The sequence below is a fragment of the Melanaphis sacchari genome, unplaced genomic scaffold (assembly GCF_002803265.2).
Source record: "Melanaphis sacchari strain LSU unplaced genomic scaffold, SCAv2.0 Contig53_pilon_pilon, whole genome shotgun sequence".
NCBI classification, from domain to species: Eukaryota; Metazoa; Arthropoda; class Insecta; order Hemiptera; family Aphididae; genus Melanaphis; species Melanaphis sacchari.
The window spans coordinates 1,264,843-1,282,172 of record NW_020271371.1 but is presented as its reverse complement, the minus strand read 5'-3'; the positions used below and the strand labels follow the sequence as shown (position 1 = coordinate 1,282,172).

General features: G+C 27.7%; 5 protein-coding genes across 7 annotated transcripts; 3 read left to right on the top strand and 2 right to left on the bottom strand.

Moving 5' to 3' along the window:
• Positions 1–265: 265 nt before the first annotated feature.
• LOC112599561 (abl interactor 1) lies at positions 266–4,966 on the bottom strand. Of its 2 annotated transcripts, none has more exons than XM_025346500.1 (6): positions 4,622–4,966; positions 3,215–3,549; positions 1,794–1,941; positions 1,196–1,591; positions 561–1,124; positions 266–495 (listed from the first exon to the last, which is right to left on the bottom strand). In XM_025346500.1, the coding sequence occupies exons 2-6, from the start codon at positions 3,497–3,499 to the stop codon at positions 332–334; spliced, it is 1,557 nt and encodes a 518-aa protein (XP_025202285.1). In that variant the 5' UTR covers positions 3,500–3,549; positions 4,622–4,966; the 3' UTR covers positions 266–331. The 2 variants fall into 2 exon arrangements, with proteins under 2 accessions (XP_025202285.1, XP_025202284.1); XM_025346499.1 differs by having other exon boundaries at positions 4,631–4,966.
• A 3,733-nt stretch (positions 4,967–8,699) lies between these two features.
• Positions 8,700–9,461, top strand: LOC112599578. The gene is made up of 2 exons (XM_025346524.1): positions 8,700–8,974; positions 9,059–9,461. Exons 1-2 carry the CDS (start codon positions 8,884–8,886, stop codon positions 9,433–9,435), a joined length of 468 nt encoding a protein of 155 aa, XP_025202309.1. The 5' UTR covers positions 8,700–8,883; the 3' UTR covers positions 9,436–9,461.
• A 224-nt stretch (positions 9,462–9,685) lies between these two features.
• On the top strand, positions 9,686–11,263 carry LOC112599566. The gene is made up of 3 exons (XM_025346505.1): positions 9,686–9,763; positions 9,890–10,799; positions 10,857–11,263. The coding sequence occupies exons 1-3, from the start codon at positions 9,686–9,688 to the stop codon at positions 11,261–11,263; spliced, it is 1,395 nt and encodes a 464-aa protein (XP_025202290.1).
• A 211-nt stretch (positions 11,264–11,474) lies between these two features.
• LOC112599555 (beta-1,3-galactosyltransferase 6-like) lies at positions 11,475–13,104 on the top strand. The gene is made up of 3 exons (XM_025346489.1): positions 11,475–11,558; positions 11,904–12,560; positions 12,722–13,104. The coding sequence occupies exons 2-3, from the start codon at positions 11,935–11,937 to the stop codon at positions 13,005–13,007; spliced, it is 912 nt and encodes a 303-aa protein (XP_025202274.1). The 5' UTR covers positions 11,475–11,558; positions 11,904–11,934; the 3' UTR covers positions 13,008–13,104.
• Positions 13,105–13,189: 85 nt separating this feature from the next.
• On the bottom strand, positions 13,190–14,614 carry LOC112599553 (inhibitor of growth protein 4). 2 transcript variants are annotated; one of them, XM_025346488.1, is made up of 6 exons: positions 14,479–14,613; positions 14,184–14,422; positions 14,013–14,121; positions 13,838–13,940; positions 13,513–13,765; positions 13,190–13,360 (listed from the first exon to the last, which is right to left on the bottom strand). In XM_025346488.1, the coding sequence occupies exons 1-6, from the start codon at positions 14,513–14,515 to the stop codon at positions 13,259–13,261; spliced, it is 843 nt and encodes a 280-aa protein (XP_025202273.1). In that variant the 5' UTR covers positions 14,516–14,613; the 3' UTR covers positions 13,190–13,258. The 2 variants fall into 2 exon arrangements, with proteins under 2 accessions (XP_025202273.1, XP_025202272.1); XM_025346487.1 differs by having other exon boundaries at positions 13,513–13,940; positions 14,479–14,614.
• Between the last annotated feature and the right edge of the window lie 2,716 nt (positions 14,615–17,330).

Below are 17,330 nucleotides of genomic sequence, written 5' to 3'. Positions count from 1 at the left end.
TTAGTAATTTAAATTATAGTTTATACATTAAATATAAAATACATGAAATATTATAATTAGTCATTACTCATTACACACTTAATAGATAAATTATTAAAGAACATTTGCTGAAATAAAATATTATAATTAGTTTAAAAACTACTATCTTATCTTGATTAAATAGTAATTACAAAAATAACTCAAATTCAATTTTAAACTTAAAATTAAACTTATTTTGTTTATAGCTCTTTAATAAAAATTAACATGTTATTATATTATTATATATTGTGGTAATAATATTAAATTCATATTAAAGCTATTAATAGTTTATTAAAGTAAATGTAAACATGTTTTATTTACAACCTTCAACATAATTTCCTGGGAATAAGCCTGTGATGCCATCCATAACACCTTCCCACCAACCATCATCATTTTTCTTTAAGACATAAATAACTGAATTTTCTTGAAAACTTAATTCGTCATCTTTATCAGCATAATAGTCATATATTGCAATTACTAAAATATAAATTAGTTATAATTTAATATGTATAATAAACATGACTAAGGAATTTTAAACTTACCTTTTTCCAAATAGTTTTTAGGAACCCACCCAGGAAGATCAGGTTCTTGGGGTACAATTGGGCCAGCAGCAATATGACCAAAATGATCTTCTGGAGGTGGTGGCAATGGTGGAGAAGCTGATGCTTGTCTAGTATGTTGTTGTTGAGGGGAAGTGACTACTGCAGATGAAGAATGATATTGTGATGAGTTTTTTAAAATACCTGGTAACTGTGAGGTATTTGCACGGTAGTGATCAGTAGATGTTAGCTGGGGAATGTTTGAGCGATAATGATCTGTAGATGGCTGTTGAGAAATGTTTGAACGATAATGATCAGTGGATGATTGTTGAGATAAATTTGAACGATAATGGTCAGTAGATGATAATTGCGATGTATTTGAGCGATAATGATCTGTAGATGATTGTTGAGATATATTTGAATGATAATGGTCTGTAGATGACTGTTGAGAATTATTTGAACGGTAGTGGTCAGTATTTGATGAAAAAGGAGCCTGATGGAGATGATGATCTAACAAATCTGGTCCAACTCCCATTCTTGTATTTAATGTATGAGGAGATGGCGGGGCTAGAATACAAGAAGGATTAATAATTATAGATTACAAATTTAATTCATAATATAAAATTAAGATTACATACGAGGCATAGAGTTTAAAGATGATGGTTGTTCAGACTGCTGCATTGGATGTACCATACCAATGATTGGAGATGGTTGTATACTACTAGACGAGGATGTATGATGTAAAGGCAGGGTATTATAACCAGGCCCTTTTTCACGTCTGATATGGCCAAGAGGATAATTAGGAGCATAATGACTGGGGACTTGAGGTGGAGCAACAGCAGGAGGTGTACGATATTCACGAGACCCTTTACTTAAAGATCCAGTAGCTCGTATTACTGCTGGAGGAGTAGGTGGTTTAATTGTAGGAGCAGGACCAACAGATGACATATTAGTTGATGCACTGGAACTGTTTGAAATTGGTTGACGGACCATACGAGGAGTATTACGAACACCATGGCCAATATCATCAAGTGCTGTAAAATAAAATAATTATTATAACTATACATTTTTCTAAAGATTCTCTTACTGGACAGTCTTTCTACTCATACTAATTCAAGTCACTTATTATAATAATAATAAATAAAATTTCTGAAAATTTTATTATTGTACAAATAATAACAATATATATCAAAAATTATATTTTCACTGAATTATTATTGAAAAAGTAATAAATACCTGTAAAATCGATTGGTTTTCTAACATATTTAATAGGCTTTTCTGGATTAGCTGGTGCAATGATTTTATATTGACGATTGGTTGTTTTGTTTGCTGTTAACACACCAATTTCTCGTCTAGCAACTTTTTCTTTATGAATCATTACGTTCTAGAAAAATAAAATACAATAATATAATTTTATAATTAGTGCCTAAGTACTCATTACTCAACTCATACACATTATACATGTATATATCTTAGAGTAAGTTTTATAGGAGAAATAGGCTAGTCACCCCATAAACTCGTATAAATATATATGTAGAAGTGTACTAACTTTAAAAGTGATCATAGTCATCAAAATATGAAAGCTATTATATATATATATATGTAGTATACAATATATTATGTATAGAACATAAAATTAATTTTCATATACCTATCAAAAAAGTAAAAAATTGAAATCTATAAATGCAAAGTATGTGTAAAATATTAACTTTCTACTTTTAGGATTGCCATTGAATCAGTATGTATCTATTTTATAAATGTAATCAATATAATGCATTAAAAAAAAAAAAAAAAAAAAAAAAAAAATGAGATTCATATTGTTATTATTTACAATTTTTAACATAGATTTATAATCATATTTAATCACTATGTATTGTATATAGGATAATTTACCAAGCATACTCAACTAATTTTTTGTTTTTTAATTATACAATTACTCAAAATTTTGATTTTTGGAATTTTTAAAGCAATATTTTGGAATTCTGGAGATCTAGTAAGGAATTATCTGTAGCAATACAAAATCTATTTTACAAATGAGTTGGTACCTTTTTTAAAGTAAATTATTTTTTGAAATTATTGATGTATTAAAATCAAATTTTGAACAAGTAATTTTTGAGTTAGTTAACTTGTATATTTAAGAGTAATAGATTCACAAGAATGTGCTTAGAATAAATGGGAGTAAGGAAATTTGAACATTTTAGTAATTATTATAAATACATTAACATTCATAATTAGTAAAAATGGTTAATGTATAATAAATTATAGATTTTATACCATTTTATATTTTTAAGGATTATTATACTTAAAATAAACATTCTAATAATTGAGAAATTACTCGTTCAAATTTTGATTGAAGTAATCAACATTTATAAACAAATAATCCACTAAATAATTTATAATAAAAAAGGGAGTTTTCATTTCAAAAACAGAAGTTTGCTTCACTAATGAATACTCCTTAAGTAATACGAAAAATCACAAGAACTTGAAAATAACATTTAAGTATATTTATAATTCCGAGAATTTGAATTTGAGTAAATAAATTATTAATTTAAAAAATGTGGTTGAACATCATTGGTGAATTATATTGTATGTATATTATACATTACATACAATAAAAAGTAATAATTCAGTATGTAAATCTATATGAAAAAGATTACTTGAGCAATGTGATTGATTTGACTATCCATTTCAGATAGTTGAACTGTTTGAAGGTCCAATAATTGCAAAAAGTTATAAGCTAGTGTATTTATTTGATATGCAACACTAGCTAACGACTGAGTAGTATAGTTCTTTGTTTCTTCTAAAGCCAATCGTTTATTCTCTGCTTGAAAATAGTTTCCTTCACAATATTCGGCAACACGTTCTAAATTTACATGACTATCTGACAAGCTGTTACGACCCTCCGGTATATCAGCTTGTAAAAGCTGTGCCAATTCAGCCATGTTATCAGAATCACTACCTAAACCAGATTCTCGACTTGGATCCGAAGTTCCTGGAAATATTTTGAAAAAAAATATTATTATCTAAGTTTTCAAAAAAAAAAAAAAAATACTACATTATAAATATTATAAATAATAAAGTTTAAACATATTACTTTTACAGAATGTGAAATTAAAAATGTACAATTTTCATATTTATAACAATGAGATCAAAATATAACTGTTATCTTAATGTACTAAAGAAACTTAAATAAATTTACAATTTTTGTTTTAAAAACATTCAAAAACAAATAACAATAGTTATGTATTTTTTATTAATTATATTATATACTAATAAGTTACCATTTCAGTCTTTACGTTTTGACTTTTTAGTGTTTAAAATAAGAAGTATGAAATGTATTAAAAGTTTAAACTTATTATAGGGTCAAGTGACCTTTTCAACATATATAAAACATATGTTGTGTCAACAATCATATGTATTACTGTAATATCAATGAATTAGTGATGTTTCAGTATAATATGATTAATATGCTATTTATTTTCATAAGAAATGTTTAGATAAATAAATATATTTATAAGCATTAGTTTTTGTTAAAATCTGATAACAATTAATAAGGGAACATATTTATGATGGTTTTAGTAGTCATTTCATTAGTCATCAATGTCACCAGATGTTATTCAAAATTATAGGGAAATTATTATGGCAATGGGTTAGGGCTTATGATTGTTATGAGTATCTAATCGACTAGAGTATTATGTATGTATTTACGTAACTACCTACAAAAAATTATAAATCTATGTACATTTGTAATTAAATTTAATGAACCAATTACTATTACCTATGTAGGTAATATAGGTAAATAAAGTTGGAACTGAAAAATGCTCCAACAACAGATATCAATATTGGTTAATAAGAAAATCAAAAAAGATTTTGTTATTTTTAAAAGGTTTCGATTCTAATACCAGTATTTTGAATTTTGAAGGTATGTATTTTCAAGACTTAATTGATAGTTCAACAACACAGATAGAAAATGGATTTTTGGTAAGTGTGATCACTGATCAGTGATTTATCTCTAGTATAGTTATAATTATTAATTGCATCAAAAAATGTATAAAATATAATACTTGTTCAACCTGAATTCGTGAATGTCGTCCACATGGCCATACTTCAATCACATAAACTTGTGAAAATTAATTGAGAACGAATGATTTAAAACAGATAAATTAGTATTATTAAATTAAATAAATAAGTTTCACATTCAAACATTAAACATAATTGATAAACCTGAATCCTGATACCTATGTACTCGCACAAAGGCACAATGCCACAAATTATTAATTAATCAAATTGATTATAATATGAAAATGACACCGCTACAAAGTACAAATATTATAATATTGACAATGTTGACATGAGTCAGGCGGGGCTTTTAGTTACATACCTACGGTAATAGGTAATACCGCAGACCACGGTTTGATAGAATAAAATTACGGTATAGACTATAGGTGATAAGTTATCGTCAGTTGTTCTAAATAACAAACCACGGACTAAGATATCTTAGTCCGTGTAACAAACTATGTAATAGGGCTGTACTCAGAGTTGCCAACCCATGTTGCTAGTCAATTAATCACTCTTCTCTTTAATCACAGACAATTTACCATAAAATAAATTAGGATTTGTTTATTATTTCATGAATGCGCTTTTTAAAACGGATTTTATAAAATAGTATTAATGTATTATTGTTGACATATCCAAGGCCGCCTGCAGAAATTTTTCTCATGGGGGGGGGGGCGGCGAAAATTAATACACTTTCCATAAATTCTGTTTTTTATATCACATCGTAAAAAAAAATTTAATTTATTTATTTTAATATTACAAGTATATACATATATATATAAATGTTTAATATTATGTTGTAGTTATAAATAAGCCCTGTGGCGTATTTTTTTGGGGGATGTCTACGGTGTCTGGACACAGTGGACACCCCCAAACCAAAAAAAAAAAAAAAAAATTCAAAACGTATTTTTTTTTTTCTTTTTATTTGAAATAAACAATCTGTACAGTTTGCACAATAAGCTTATATGATAATAGTACATGATACGTGACAAGCGTGATTTAAGCAGCCACCCATTAGTGACTCTTGACTAATTGATTAATTATTTTAATTAATTTTTACTATAATTACATAATTTATATATATATATATATTTTTTTTTTTTTTGACAGACGTTAGACATTAAAGTTTTGTAATAGGTCGCGGCACCACTTCCTTTTTAGTCTGCGGTTTGGATTTCCAGGTAATGTGAGGATAGAAAGATCGTTTATGAGAGGGTTAGGGTGTGAATGGAGTCGTTTGTGGAAACGAGTGTAGAAAATGCGTGCTTCCTCAACTATTGTTCTCAAATGGAGATCGTTATGCAGAGTATAGTTAGAAATATAGGGTGGAGCATTGGATAATCGTCGAAGTGATATATTTTGGAACGTTTGAATTCTATTAGTGTTAGATATTTTTGCTGAACCCCATAGTTGTAGTCCATACGTCCAGACTAGTTTAGGGAGCGCTTTGTAGATTGTAAGTTTGGTATTTAGAGTGGAGTACTTATTTTTAGTTAAAAGAGGTCTAAGCATACGCAAACGATTATTTAAGGTTATTCTTTTGGTTTGAAGGTGTTTCTTCCATGTCAATCTTTTATCAAGGATTAATCCTAGGTATTTGGCTGTGTCAGTAGTGGGAATTGGTACGTTGTTAAGGGTAATATTTGGGTATGTTCCTTGTTAGTTGTTTGAGTGTGAATGTTGTGTGCTGAGATTTATTTTGGTTAATTTTAACTCGCCATTTTGCATACCACTCAGACAAGAGATTTAGATGCAATTGCAAATTTAATGAGGCAGCTAAGGGATCTTTGTTTATGGATAAAATAACTTTGTCGTCGGCGTAATCGGCCACGATGGTTTGTTGCATGAAAGGTTGATCAGCTACATAAATGTTAAATAGGAAGGGGGAGAGTATGCCGCCTTGTGGTACACCCGCTTTAATTGGTGCAATGCCTGATGTTGAAGAATTAAATTGAACTTGAAAGTGTCTATCAGTTAAATATGATTTAATAAATAGGAATAGGGCAGAGGGGAGAAATTTTTTTAGTTTAAATTGCAAGCCTTCGTGCCAGACACGATCAAAGGCTTGTGATACGTCTAAGAAAACGCAAGAACAATAAAGTTTTTTTTCCAGAGTTTTGATAAATTTTGTAAGTAATTTGATGAACAATAGTATATGATTCGTTATGAACTAATTTAATATTATATCAAGTCATAAACTAATTCGGAAGGAAAATAAATTTAATTTCAAATAATGTACTTATTATCCTATTATATTTTTAATTATTTATAAAACTATTATTCTCATAGCACCACTGATATCGAATATATTAACAAAAAAAATATATAGTAATAATTAGTAAATTATTGTGACCGATTATGGTAAAAAATGTGTAATAATAATGTATAATTAATAATTGTCGAACTATAATATTTGTTGCTAGAAGTTCTAATAAAAAAAAAAGAAAAAAAAAGAATGTATAATAATTTTATATTATTATTATCCTATTACAATAAACATACAATTTACATTTTTATCTTGCGGCTCCGTGCCTTCATGTGTCTGTGTTACTTGTTTTTCCAGCGGAAATTTGTGTATATTTAGATATTAATTACAATGATGTTTTTTTTTTTTTTAAATATATAAATACAATGGATCTTAAATATTTATATAAATATTTATTTTGAAACATATTATTATTTGCTTTTATTTTTTAATTAAAATTATGTATACAGTAGGTATTTTATACCTGTATGATTTAAATTACATAAAAATTTCTACTTTTGATTAAATAAATAAAAAATATTTCATTACAATATTTTATGAGTATATTATGAGCTTAGTGGTAGTAGATTTAAAACAGAGATATATTGCAACCAATTAACAAAAATTTTATACTTAAATTATCTGGACACCCCCCCCCCCCCCAAAAAAAACATTCAAAATACGCTACTGAATAAGCCTGTATAAAAAAAATGAAAAAAAAAAATAAATAATAAATAATTATGACTCATTGATTATTATCATCAAATAAAAATTTAAAAACGCTGTGATATTGAAATCTGACGAACAATTTTGTCACCTTATCACTTATCAGTCTTTTTTATCGCTCTCCAAGACTACTATATAAAATGCAAATAAATGCAATAAAAATTAGGTAATAATATCTCAATTAGCGGGGGGGAGGGGGCCATGGCCCCCCCTGCAACGAGTGTCTCATTGCAGCAAAATTTTTGGCTGCGTTATCACAGATTATCTGTTATCATAGATTGAATGATACCGCCAAATTTTAAATATTCGAATTATATTATAAATAGAGAACAGATTTTATTGTAATAAAAAATCAATATATCTATCAATTTTTTTTACTTATATATAAATATTGAAAAAATGTATTATTATATTGAAAGTATATTAAATTATGAATATTATCTTTCAAAAATTACATATGTTGTTTTAGATAAAGCAGATGATGTTAAAGTATAATTTAACAGTTAAACATTGTCAAAATGAATGTACTTATTTACCAAATATGTAAAAATATGTAAAATAAATTTGGGTTTATTTCAATCTAAATCGTACACATTTTTTATCAGATTTAAAATATCACATTCCAAATAAAAATATGTACTTACAATAAAATCCGTTCCCTAATTATATATCTTAAGTGTTTTTAGAAATAAAAATAAAACAAAAACCAGACTGTGTGATTATGTTATAACTCTACAAGTAATCGAATTCACCTTTAGTCACCTTCAATTCCCAAATCATTTTTACATCTATTTGTAGAAAGCTTATCATGATCCCATTGTGTGGACCTGGCATTATGTTATAATAAAGTCCTAATAGCATGACCTCAATTTAATTCCCAAAGCATTTTTACATCTATTTGTAGAAAGATTGTCAAGATCCCCACTAAGACTGTCTTATTTTTTGAGATAAGTAATATTTTCTTAATAATTCTTTGGTTTTTTTTTTTTGCTTTCAAATTATAATTGTGATTCTGTTGTATTTAATTTTTTATTATTTTTCACTATAATGGAATCTGAAATAAAATGTTCAATATGTGACAAAAACTTTACACAAAAAAAAAATTTGAACACACATGTACGGAATATTCATAACATTGAACCAGTGTTCACTGATTTTTTGTGTGAAATTTGCAACAAATATTTTAAATCTAAAAATACTTTGGATACACACATCAAAAAGTTTCATCAAACCAATGATAATGAAGGGAAGAAGAAAGAAACTCGAATAATTTGTCCCAATAGTGAATGTAAAGAACCCATGTTCTCTTATGCTAAATTAAATATTCATTTATCTCAAATACATGCATTTAATGAAAAAGTGAAAGATGTGGAATTTCCAAGCATCCTAGGTAATAATTGTGAATACTATTTGTTTATTTATTATTTGTTTTTTATTATTTACAAATAAAAATCATTAAATATTTTAATCACAGAATATGAGACATGGAAAAGAGAAGAAGAACAAAAAAGTTTTTCAATGTTTGTTATGGATAGAGCAATGTCTAAATTGCGTGATGGACGTAAAAGACAATATTATTATTGTCATCGATCATATAACCACAGTAATAAGAATGAAAACCATGAAAAAAAGGAGAAAGCAAGAGAAACTAAATTCATGGGAAGTAATAAAATAAAGGGAACTTGTCCAGCAATGATGAAAGTTACATATTTAGAACATGAAGGGACAGTTCACGTTAAGTTTTGGGAAAATCATTATGGCCATGACAATGAAATTGGAAGAATTAGAATTGACGAAGAAACCAGGACAAAAATTGCTGGTATTACTACATACTTTTACAAATTATTATGAATTTAATTTAATTATATTTACTTTTTAAATAACTTAATATTGTTATTTTTCAGCAAAATTGAAAGAAGGAGTTACTTTTGCACATATTATAGATTCAATTCGTGATCAAGAAGTGACTGATGATATTTTTAAACGATCTCTCCTTTTAGACCGTAAAGATCTGCATAATATTTCACGAGACTTCAATATCGATTATGCTACAAAAAAACACAAAAACGATGCAATTAGTATAAAGTTATGGGTTGAAAAGATGAAGACATTAGAAAAACAATGCCCTGTTTTATACTACAAAGGTCAAGATGAGAATGATTGGAACGGAGAACAAGGAGTCTTGGATAAGAAAGATTTTACAATCATTTTAATGACAAATTTTCAAGAAGAACAATTAAAAAAATTTGGCCACAATAAAATTTGTATAGATGGTACCCATGGCACAAATGCATATGATATTCAGTTATATAGTATTGTAACTGTTGATGAATTTGGATCAGGTTGTCCAGTTGCGTTCTGTTTGTCAAATCGATCTGATGAGGTAATTTTCCAATTATATTTCAATACAATTAAGCATAAAGTAGGCGTGATCAATTGCAATGTATTTATAACAGATGATGCTCCTGCGTTTTATAATGCATGGGTTTCTGTTATGGGATCTGTTGAACACAGACTATTGTGTACATGGCATGTTGACAGAAACTGGCAACAAAATCTATGTAAAATCAGTGGTGGACCTGAAAAAAAAGCACTAGTTTACAAGACATTAAGAATTCTTTTACAAACCACATCTGTAGAACAATTTTCTAGTTACCTCCAAAATGTCATAAGAGATTTGAAGGATGATGATGATACTAATAGGTTTGGAATGTACTTTGAAAAATATTATTCAAAGCGGCCAGAAGTTTGGGCTTATTGTTTTAGGTTGAGGCTTGGGATAAATACAAATATGTATTTGGAATCTTTTCACAAAATATTGAAGCATATATATTTGGAAGGGAAAAGAGTAAAGCGTTTAGATAAAACTATTCATGCCCTCATGAAATTTTCTCGAGATAGTCTTTACAAGCGATTGATCAAATTATCAAAATATGTTCCAACTGAAAAAGTTCAAAAAGTCTGCCTAAGTCATAACATCAGTGAAACAATCAAACTGGAACAAATTAAAATTTTGGAAAACGAGAAAGGGTACATAATACACTCATTATCAAATCCTTCCCAACAGTATTATATAATTAAAGTTGGTGAAACATGTACACATCCAGCATGTTTAAAATGTAAAAAATGCAAAATTTGCATTCATACTTACCACTGTTCTTGTATTGACAATGTCATCAAAGCAAATATTTGTAAGCATATACATGCTTGTGCTCGTAATTTCTATAAAAATTTGGACTGCAACAATATTTTTCATAATGAAATAAACTTAGAAGAACAGAAAATCCTAATTGATATGAATACAACTTACACAAATCACCACAAAAATGATCAAAATTTAAAAATAAAAAATCAAGCAGAAATTATTTTGGGTCTAAGTGGAACAAATTCATTAAGTGATATAAATAGAATACAGATAGAAAAAAAATTAAGTGAAGTTATTACACTCATGAATGAAGGAGAAAAAATAAAACTTACGCCAGTTGATGATATCAATATTACAAAAAAAATTGATCGTCAGATTCGCCTCTACTCAACTAAAAAGAAAAGCAGTCATAAAACTCAAATATCAAAACCTTCGATAAATGAAACTAATGCAATACTATCTGGATTTGAAGATGTTAATAGTGAGAGTGCCCATGTTCACTGTGCATTTGATCATTCATATGATACAATTTAAACAATACTAATACATGTTAATACTTATTACTTGTACATATAAATTATGATTTTAAAATTTGACAGTGGTATAATTCATAATGTGATTTATTTAATTACTAATAAACAATAAATAATAATATTACACTAATAATTAATGATTTGGCGGTATCATTCAATCTATGATAACAGATAATCTGTGATAACGCAGCCAAAAATTTTGCTGCAATGAGACACTCGTCCCCTGCAGACGGCAATGAACATATCTCAATCTCAGTATATTTTAGCCATGATTCGAGTATAGATAAAGATAACAAGCAAGTATTCGTAGATACCATTGATTATAGAATATTTTATATTATATTCTATAATCAATGGTAGATACTATTTTTTTATAGATATTAGATTGAAATATTTGAGTGATACACTGATACCGTTTATCAGTGTTTAACACGGCGTGTTAGTAGATTTTTCATTTTTCATTTTTCAATATTTGTTTCATTTTCATAGTGTTCAATTCTCATTGCTCATAGTTATTAATCACTTTTGTCTCTTATATACTTAATACTTATGATTTTTTGACCTATAAATTTAATATCAAACACCACATTTTTATTTGTTTTAATTTTTAAGTGTTTTGTTTATTATTTTTTTGATTTTAGTTGGTTATTATTTGGCATTATTTAGTAACAAATGTTATTGCATAAAAAACATCTCACGTATTATTTCCTGGCAAGCTTTTCATTTATTCTAGGATGCACATTAACAATGTTTGTTTTGCATCCAATGACATCAAAACCAAATACTTCACCGTATCTATATAGATTTAAATTGCTTGTACTTATCGTATCAGCTGTAAAAAATCGAAATCATAGAGATGCTATACGTGAAACATGGGCTGAAAAAAAAGAAGATGTTAAAATATTTTTTGTTGTATCAAAAGACGAATCTATAAATGCTGAAAAGCTGGTACATGAAGACATATTGGAGGTAGATGAAAAAGATGAGTATAGAATGCTCACTCATAAAATAATTGCATCATTTTCCAGTGTATATAATTTAAACTTTGATTATTTGTTAAAATGTGATGATGACTCTTTTGTAAATTTGCCATTAATTGTCAATGAGTTAGAACACATGCCTAAAAATAGATTTTATTGGGGATATTTTAGTGGTGATGCAAACGTTAAAAAAAGAGGTTTATTAAAAGAAACTGAATGGGTAGCATGTGATAAATATTTGCCATACGCCCTGGGAGGTGGCTATGTTCTAACTAAAGATCTTATCATCTTTATAGTGAAGAATCGAGATTACCTAAGGTATGTTGATCATAGTATAATTAATTATAAATTTTAAGTTATAAGATTACATTGATATTAAGTTAAATAAAATCATTACATAATATCCAACCAATTATAACTGTCTTATTAAAATTATTGGTCAATAACACTAATTCTTGTTGTCTATTTTTATTTTTCAGTTTATTTGTTTCTGAAGATGTTTCTGTTGGGGCTTGGTTAAGTCTGTTAAATATTACTAAAAAACATGACCGGCGATTTGACACAGAATGGATAAGTCACGGATGTAATAATGATTATTTAATAACACATAAACGTAGTCCTAAAATGATGAGACTACACTGGTCGAACATTATTCAGACTGGAAAATTGTGTGATAAAGAGTTCAAAAACATGGATTCCTATGAGTATAACTGGTCAGTGAAGCCATCTCAATGTTGTATTAGAAATTCTTCTTTATTTCCATAAGTTATTTTTAACATAAAAAGACTGGAAAAATCATTAACTTAATTAATTTGAAAAAACTTACATATAGATCAACAATACTACTTTAATATAGAAATTAAATTTTATTTTCATTACGTGTGCAATTTAAGACAATTTTACAAATTACAATAATTTCAATAATTATTTCTTACAATGTAAGAATATTAACATCATTTAAACACTGTAATTATATGTATGTATAAAATAAAAAAATTTAAATCATTCTTAAAATGTTATTTTTTCTTCCGATCTGTAATGCATTTAGGACAGAACCATTTTCCTTTGGGTTTGGTAGTTAATTTTACACATGCAAAGTGGAACCATTCAATAGGACACTAAAATAATAAAAATACACAATTAAAAAAATGATAAAAAAACAATGAAACAATTAAAAATAAAGAATATTATTAATCATTTAATGATTAAAGTATTTGATAAAATGTTTAAATAAAATAATAGTAATAAATTAATAAATAAAAATTCTTACATCTGGGTTATCACAGCCAATCATTTCACCATAAGAAACTTGATTGCATAAACAATATGTTGGTTCATTTGGATCAACAGGCATGTCTAATACTTCAGCTGAATGTGCAACTCCGGCACCAACTAACGCACCAGTGAGGGAACTAGTTTCTACTGTAACACTGGTTACACTATTGGCAGGGTTTGTTGGATTAGTGGCAACATTAATTAAAGGTGTTTTACTAGGTGCTGCACTTGTTGTTTTTGCAACTCCTGAAAAGTGTTGGCAATTATAATACAAAGAAATCAACTCGAATAAGGTTAAAATTATGTTGAAAACAAACCTTTTTTTTAGTTGTTTCTTTTTAGATGTTTTATTGGGAGCCGTTTCTTCTTCACTCGATGCACTTTTCTTTTTAATTTCTTTGTCTTTAGTCTTTTTACGTCCTCCTGAAAAAAATACTCATAAAGAAATAGCCAAACACATTACCATTATAATACAATATATTACAAAACACCTACGTTTTTGTGAATTTTCCTCTATATTTCTAGTAGCACTGATGGCTTTATCCTGAATTTCAGCTTCAAAACGCGCTAAATCTGAATCTAATTTCCTAATATGTTTATCCACCTATAAGGTACAATGGAGTAGAAATTTTTTAGGGAAATAGGAATAACTCAAAATTAACATACTAATTCATAAGTTTGTATAGCCAATTGAACTTTGTCATCGCCGTATTCCTTTGCTTTGTCAAACTGACGTTGTATGCTTGTCATAGTTTCACCTTTTTTATCCGTAGTGTATCCCTTAACATTTGACATATAATCGTCTGCCAGTTTGTCAATATTACGCATTAGTTCTTGAGCTCTCGAGTCGAGATCTCGCATCAGTGTGAAGTTCCGTTGTAATTCAACAGGAAGATTCTCTAAACCTAAAATATAATTCTGTTAGTACTTTGTTGAGATGAAAAATCGAAAAAGAACTTACTGTCCAAATAGTGTTCTAAATAAAGCGCAGAAGTCATTATTGTTATCTTATGGTTTGGTCGAATATTATAGAAATAAAAATATGTTTAAAAGACTTGTAAACAACAACAAACTATAAATGATATTTTGTTGTATTTAATGAACTTTTAAAAACACGAAATGTGCCTCATAAATGTCTTCTGTTGATATTCTGTGATAATATGGTGAATCATACGATTTTGATATGACTGATGTGTTTAAACAATAAATATACAAATAAATACGTCAGGCTTAGCAACTGGTAACACTGTATGAAATTCAAATATTTCTTATTTTTAACCGAATCAATTCATCAAGTTAAATGAACGATATTTATTTATAATTTATATATAAATAATTATAATATTTTTATAGAGTTTAGACGATATACATTATACACTCAATCAAATAATATTAAACATTTAAAACATTTGGATGATACGTTTTAGTAGAGACTAAAGTTGTTATAGTTATTAAATGTTATATTGACAGTAACAACGGGTGATGGAAACACTTTCGTAAAAACAGAAAGAAAAAACCATTTATCACAAAAACATTCAATATTTATTTATACGAAAAACGAAAGTACGAGGCTGTTGGTCATGTCATCGTTAGTCGTCATTTGACACTTTCCTACTCGTCGGTGCCGAGGCTTTTACAGCTATTTAAAAATTTGTGGTACCGGTTCTAGAACATTCGCGTGCGATAGCCCTCGAATATTCTAGAATGTTCTTGTAAGTCCAACAATATCGTTTTCTAGAAATTTAACGACTTGATTGTCATGAGACTCTTTAAGATCTTACTGGACTTTTACACCTTGCTACTAGTTTTTTATTCAAAAAAACTTCCATAAAATGATGGATTACTTTTTCTGTATTCTGATTTCAACACTCAATGCATTAATACTTAAATGTTGATTTTTCATTGGTTTTTGGATTTTTAACAACCAAATCTATCCGAAACTTGACCGTTTCGACCCAGACCCAATAACATCTTTAAACTGTTCAATTTCTATTGGAAATTCATCTTATTAATCAAATACAATGATACCCATGAATCATATCTCAACTCAAAATTCATTAGTCATTACTCATTACCGTTGTTATTTAGTATTAATGTATTTAAATATTTGTATTTTTTTACATTTTCTTATTTACTAATGCTATATTATAAAAATGTAACTTAATAATATTTATATTTTAATTTATAAATACCTAGCAGTGTAATGTTACATCCAGTGGGCAGTGGCCATGTGTACCACGGGGCACGGATACATAGATTATTAATAATAAAATAAAAATAGAATCACTTGTCATTAAAGATCTAGAGATATTATATATTAAATATTAATACAGATATTTCTATATACACGATGTGTTCACGAACAACGGTAGGCACTTTTATTGAAATCATCGCCTGTGTATGCTAAATGGGTATTAGGTAACTAATAAATCACGCGCGAAAGGCACAGGTATGTTTTTTACTGCACGTTCACGTGATCAAATTAAGGTCTAATTTAAATATCATTAATGGGAAAATAAATAAAACAATCTATCATCGTGCACACACATACATATTTTAAACGCGATGATCGCTGTTTATATAGCTGCACAAATACGTGTAACCCATGTTAAGTATAATTATGATATTCGATGTATAGAAAATATATTATAGCCTATAGGTATTCATTTACTTTTTTAAATATTACCGTCACATATTATTATCAAAGGTATACAATGAAAATCGGTAATACAATGCGATTTTAGTGTACATCTATACGTAGATGTAATTATCTACATAATAATTAATATACTTATTGTTCAATAATCATAAAAAACTTGAAAATAGAAATGGAAAATTGTAAAATCTAAACATAATACAATTATCCATTCAAGAAATACATTTTTAAGTAATCGGTAATTTTTAATACAATAAGTTTTATTAAAGGTACTTATTTTAGAAATAATGTTCCATCAGGGGTTTCACATTTTACTTATTATACCTCATCGATACTTTGTTTAAACTGGTTTTATAATTATTTATTAATTTCTTAGTCTAACGTTTTTTCTTGTACAAGGGAAATTCAACAGGAATGGGCATAATACAAAATATCAAACGCCAAAAAGTGGATTGTAAACAGATAGGTAATCAAATTACAAAACAATGACAAAAGTTCATTAAAAAATAATCCATATTAAGTTAAAATTTCAATGCATTATTTATTTAAATAATAATAAAATTTACAAATTTATATTTTAAGTTCAGAGGTGACTGAGGGGAGGAGGCAAATGCCCAGTCTTGCCCCACTCCGGGCGCCTATGACACACTACATATATGTACACATAATCTTAAAATAAAAATAAATTCTCTATTACTTAATATTTAAATACATCGGTATCAATTTAGTATACGGAATACGATCTTCAAAAGGTTAAACGTTTTTTTTACATTTATATTTTATATTAATGTAATTTTAATGCAGTGTAATTTTACAGGAAAATTTTATTTTTTGATTCATGTATACTGAATGTTTTCTAAAAGATCGAGAAAAAAGAACGTCTTTGTAGTCTCTAGTAGTAGAAATTGAGATGGAACTGCAAATGATTAAAAGAACACCTTTTTATTCTTTTAATAATTTCATTTTCCTGTTCAACCATGACCTCTCATCGATAGTTTGTGAGTGGGTTCTTTTTATTTTTATAAGTAATTAACAATCTGTATCAATATTAGACACAAGAAAATGAGGTAAAGGTAAATGAGACATGAGGTTTTTGTTGAAAGAAGCCACCCATTGATGACACTTTCTGCGTGAGCAAGTTCTTGTGTTTAGATTGA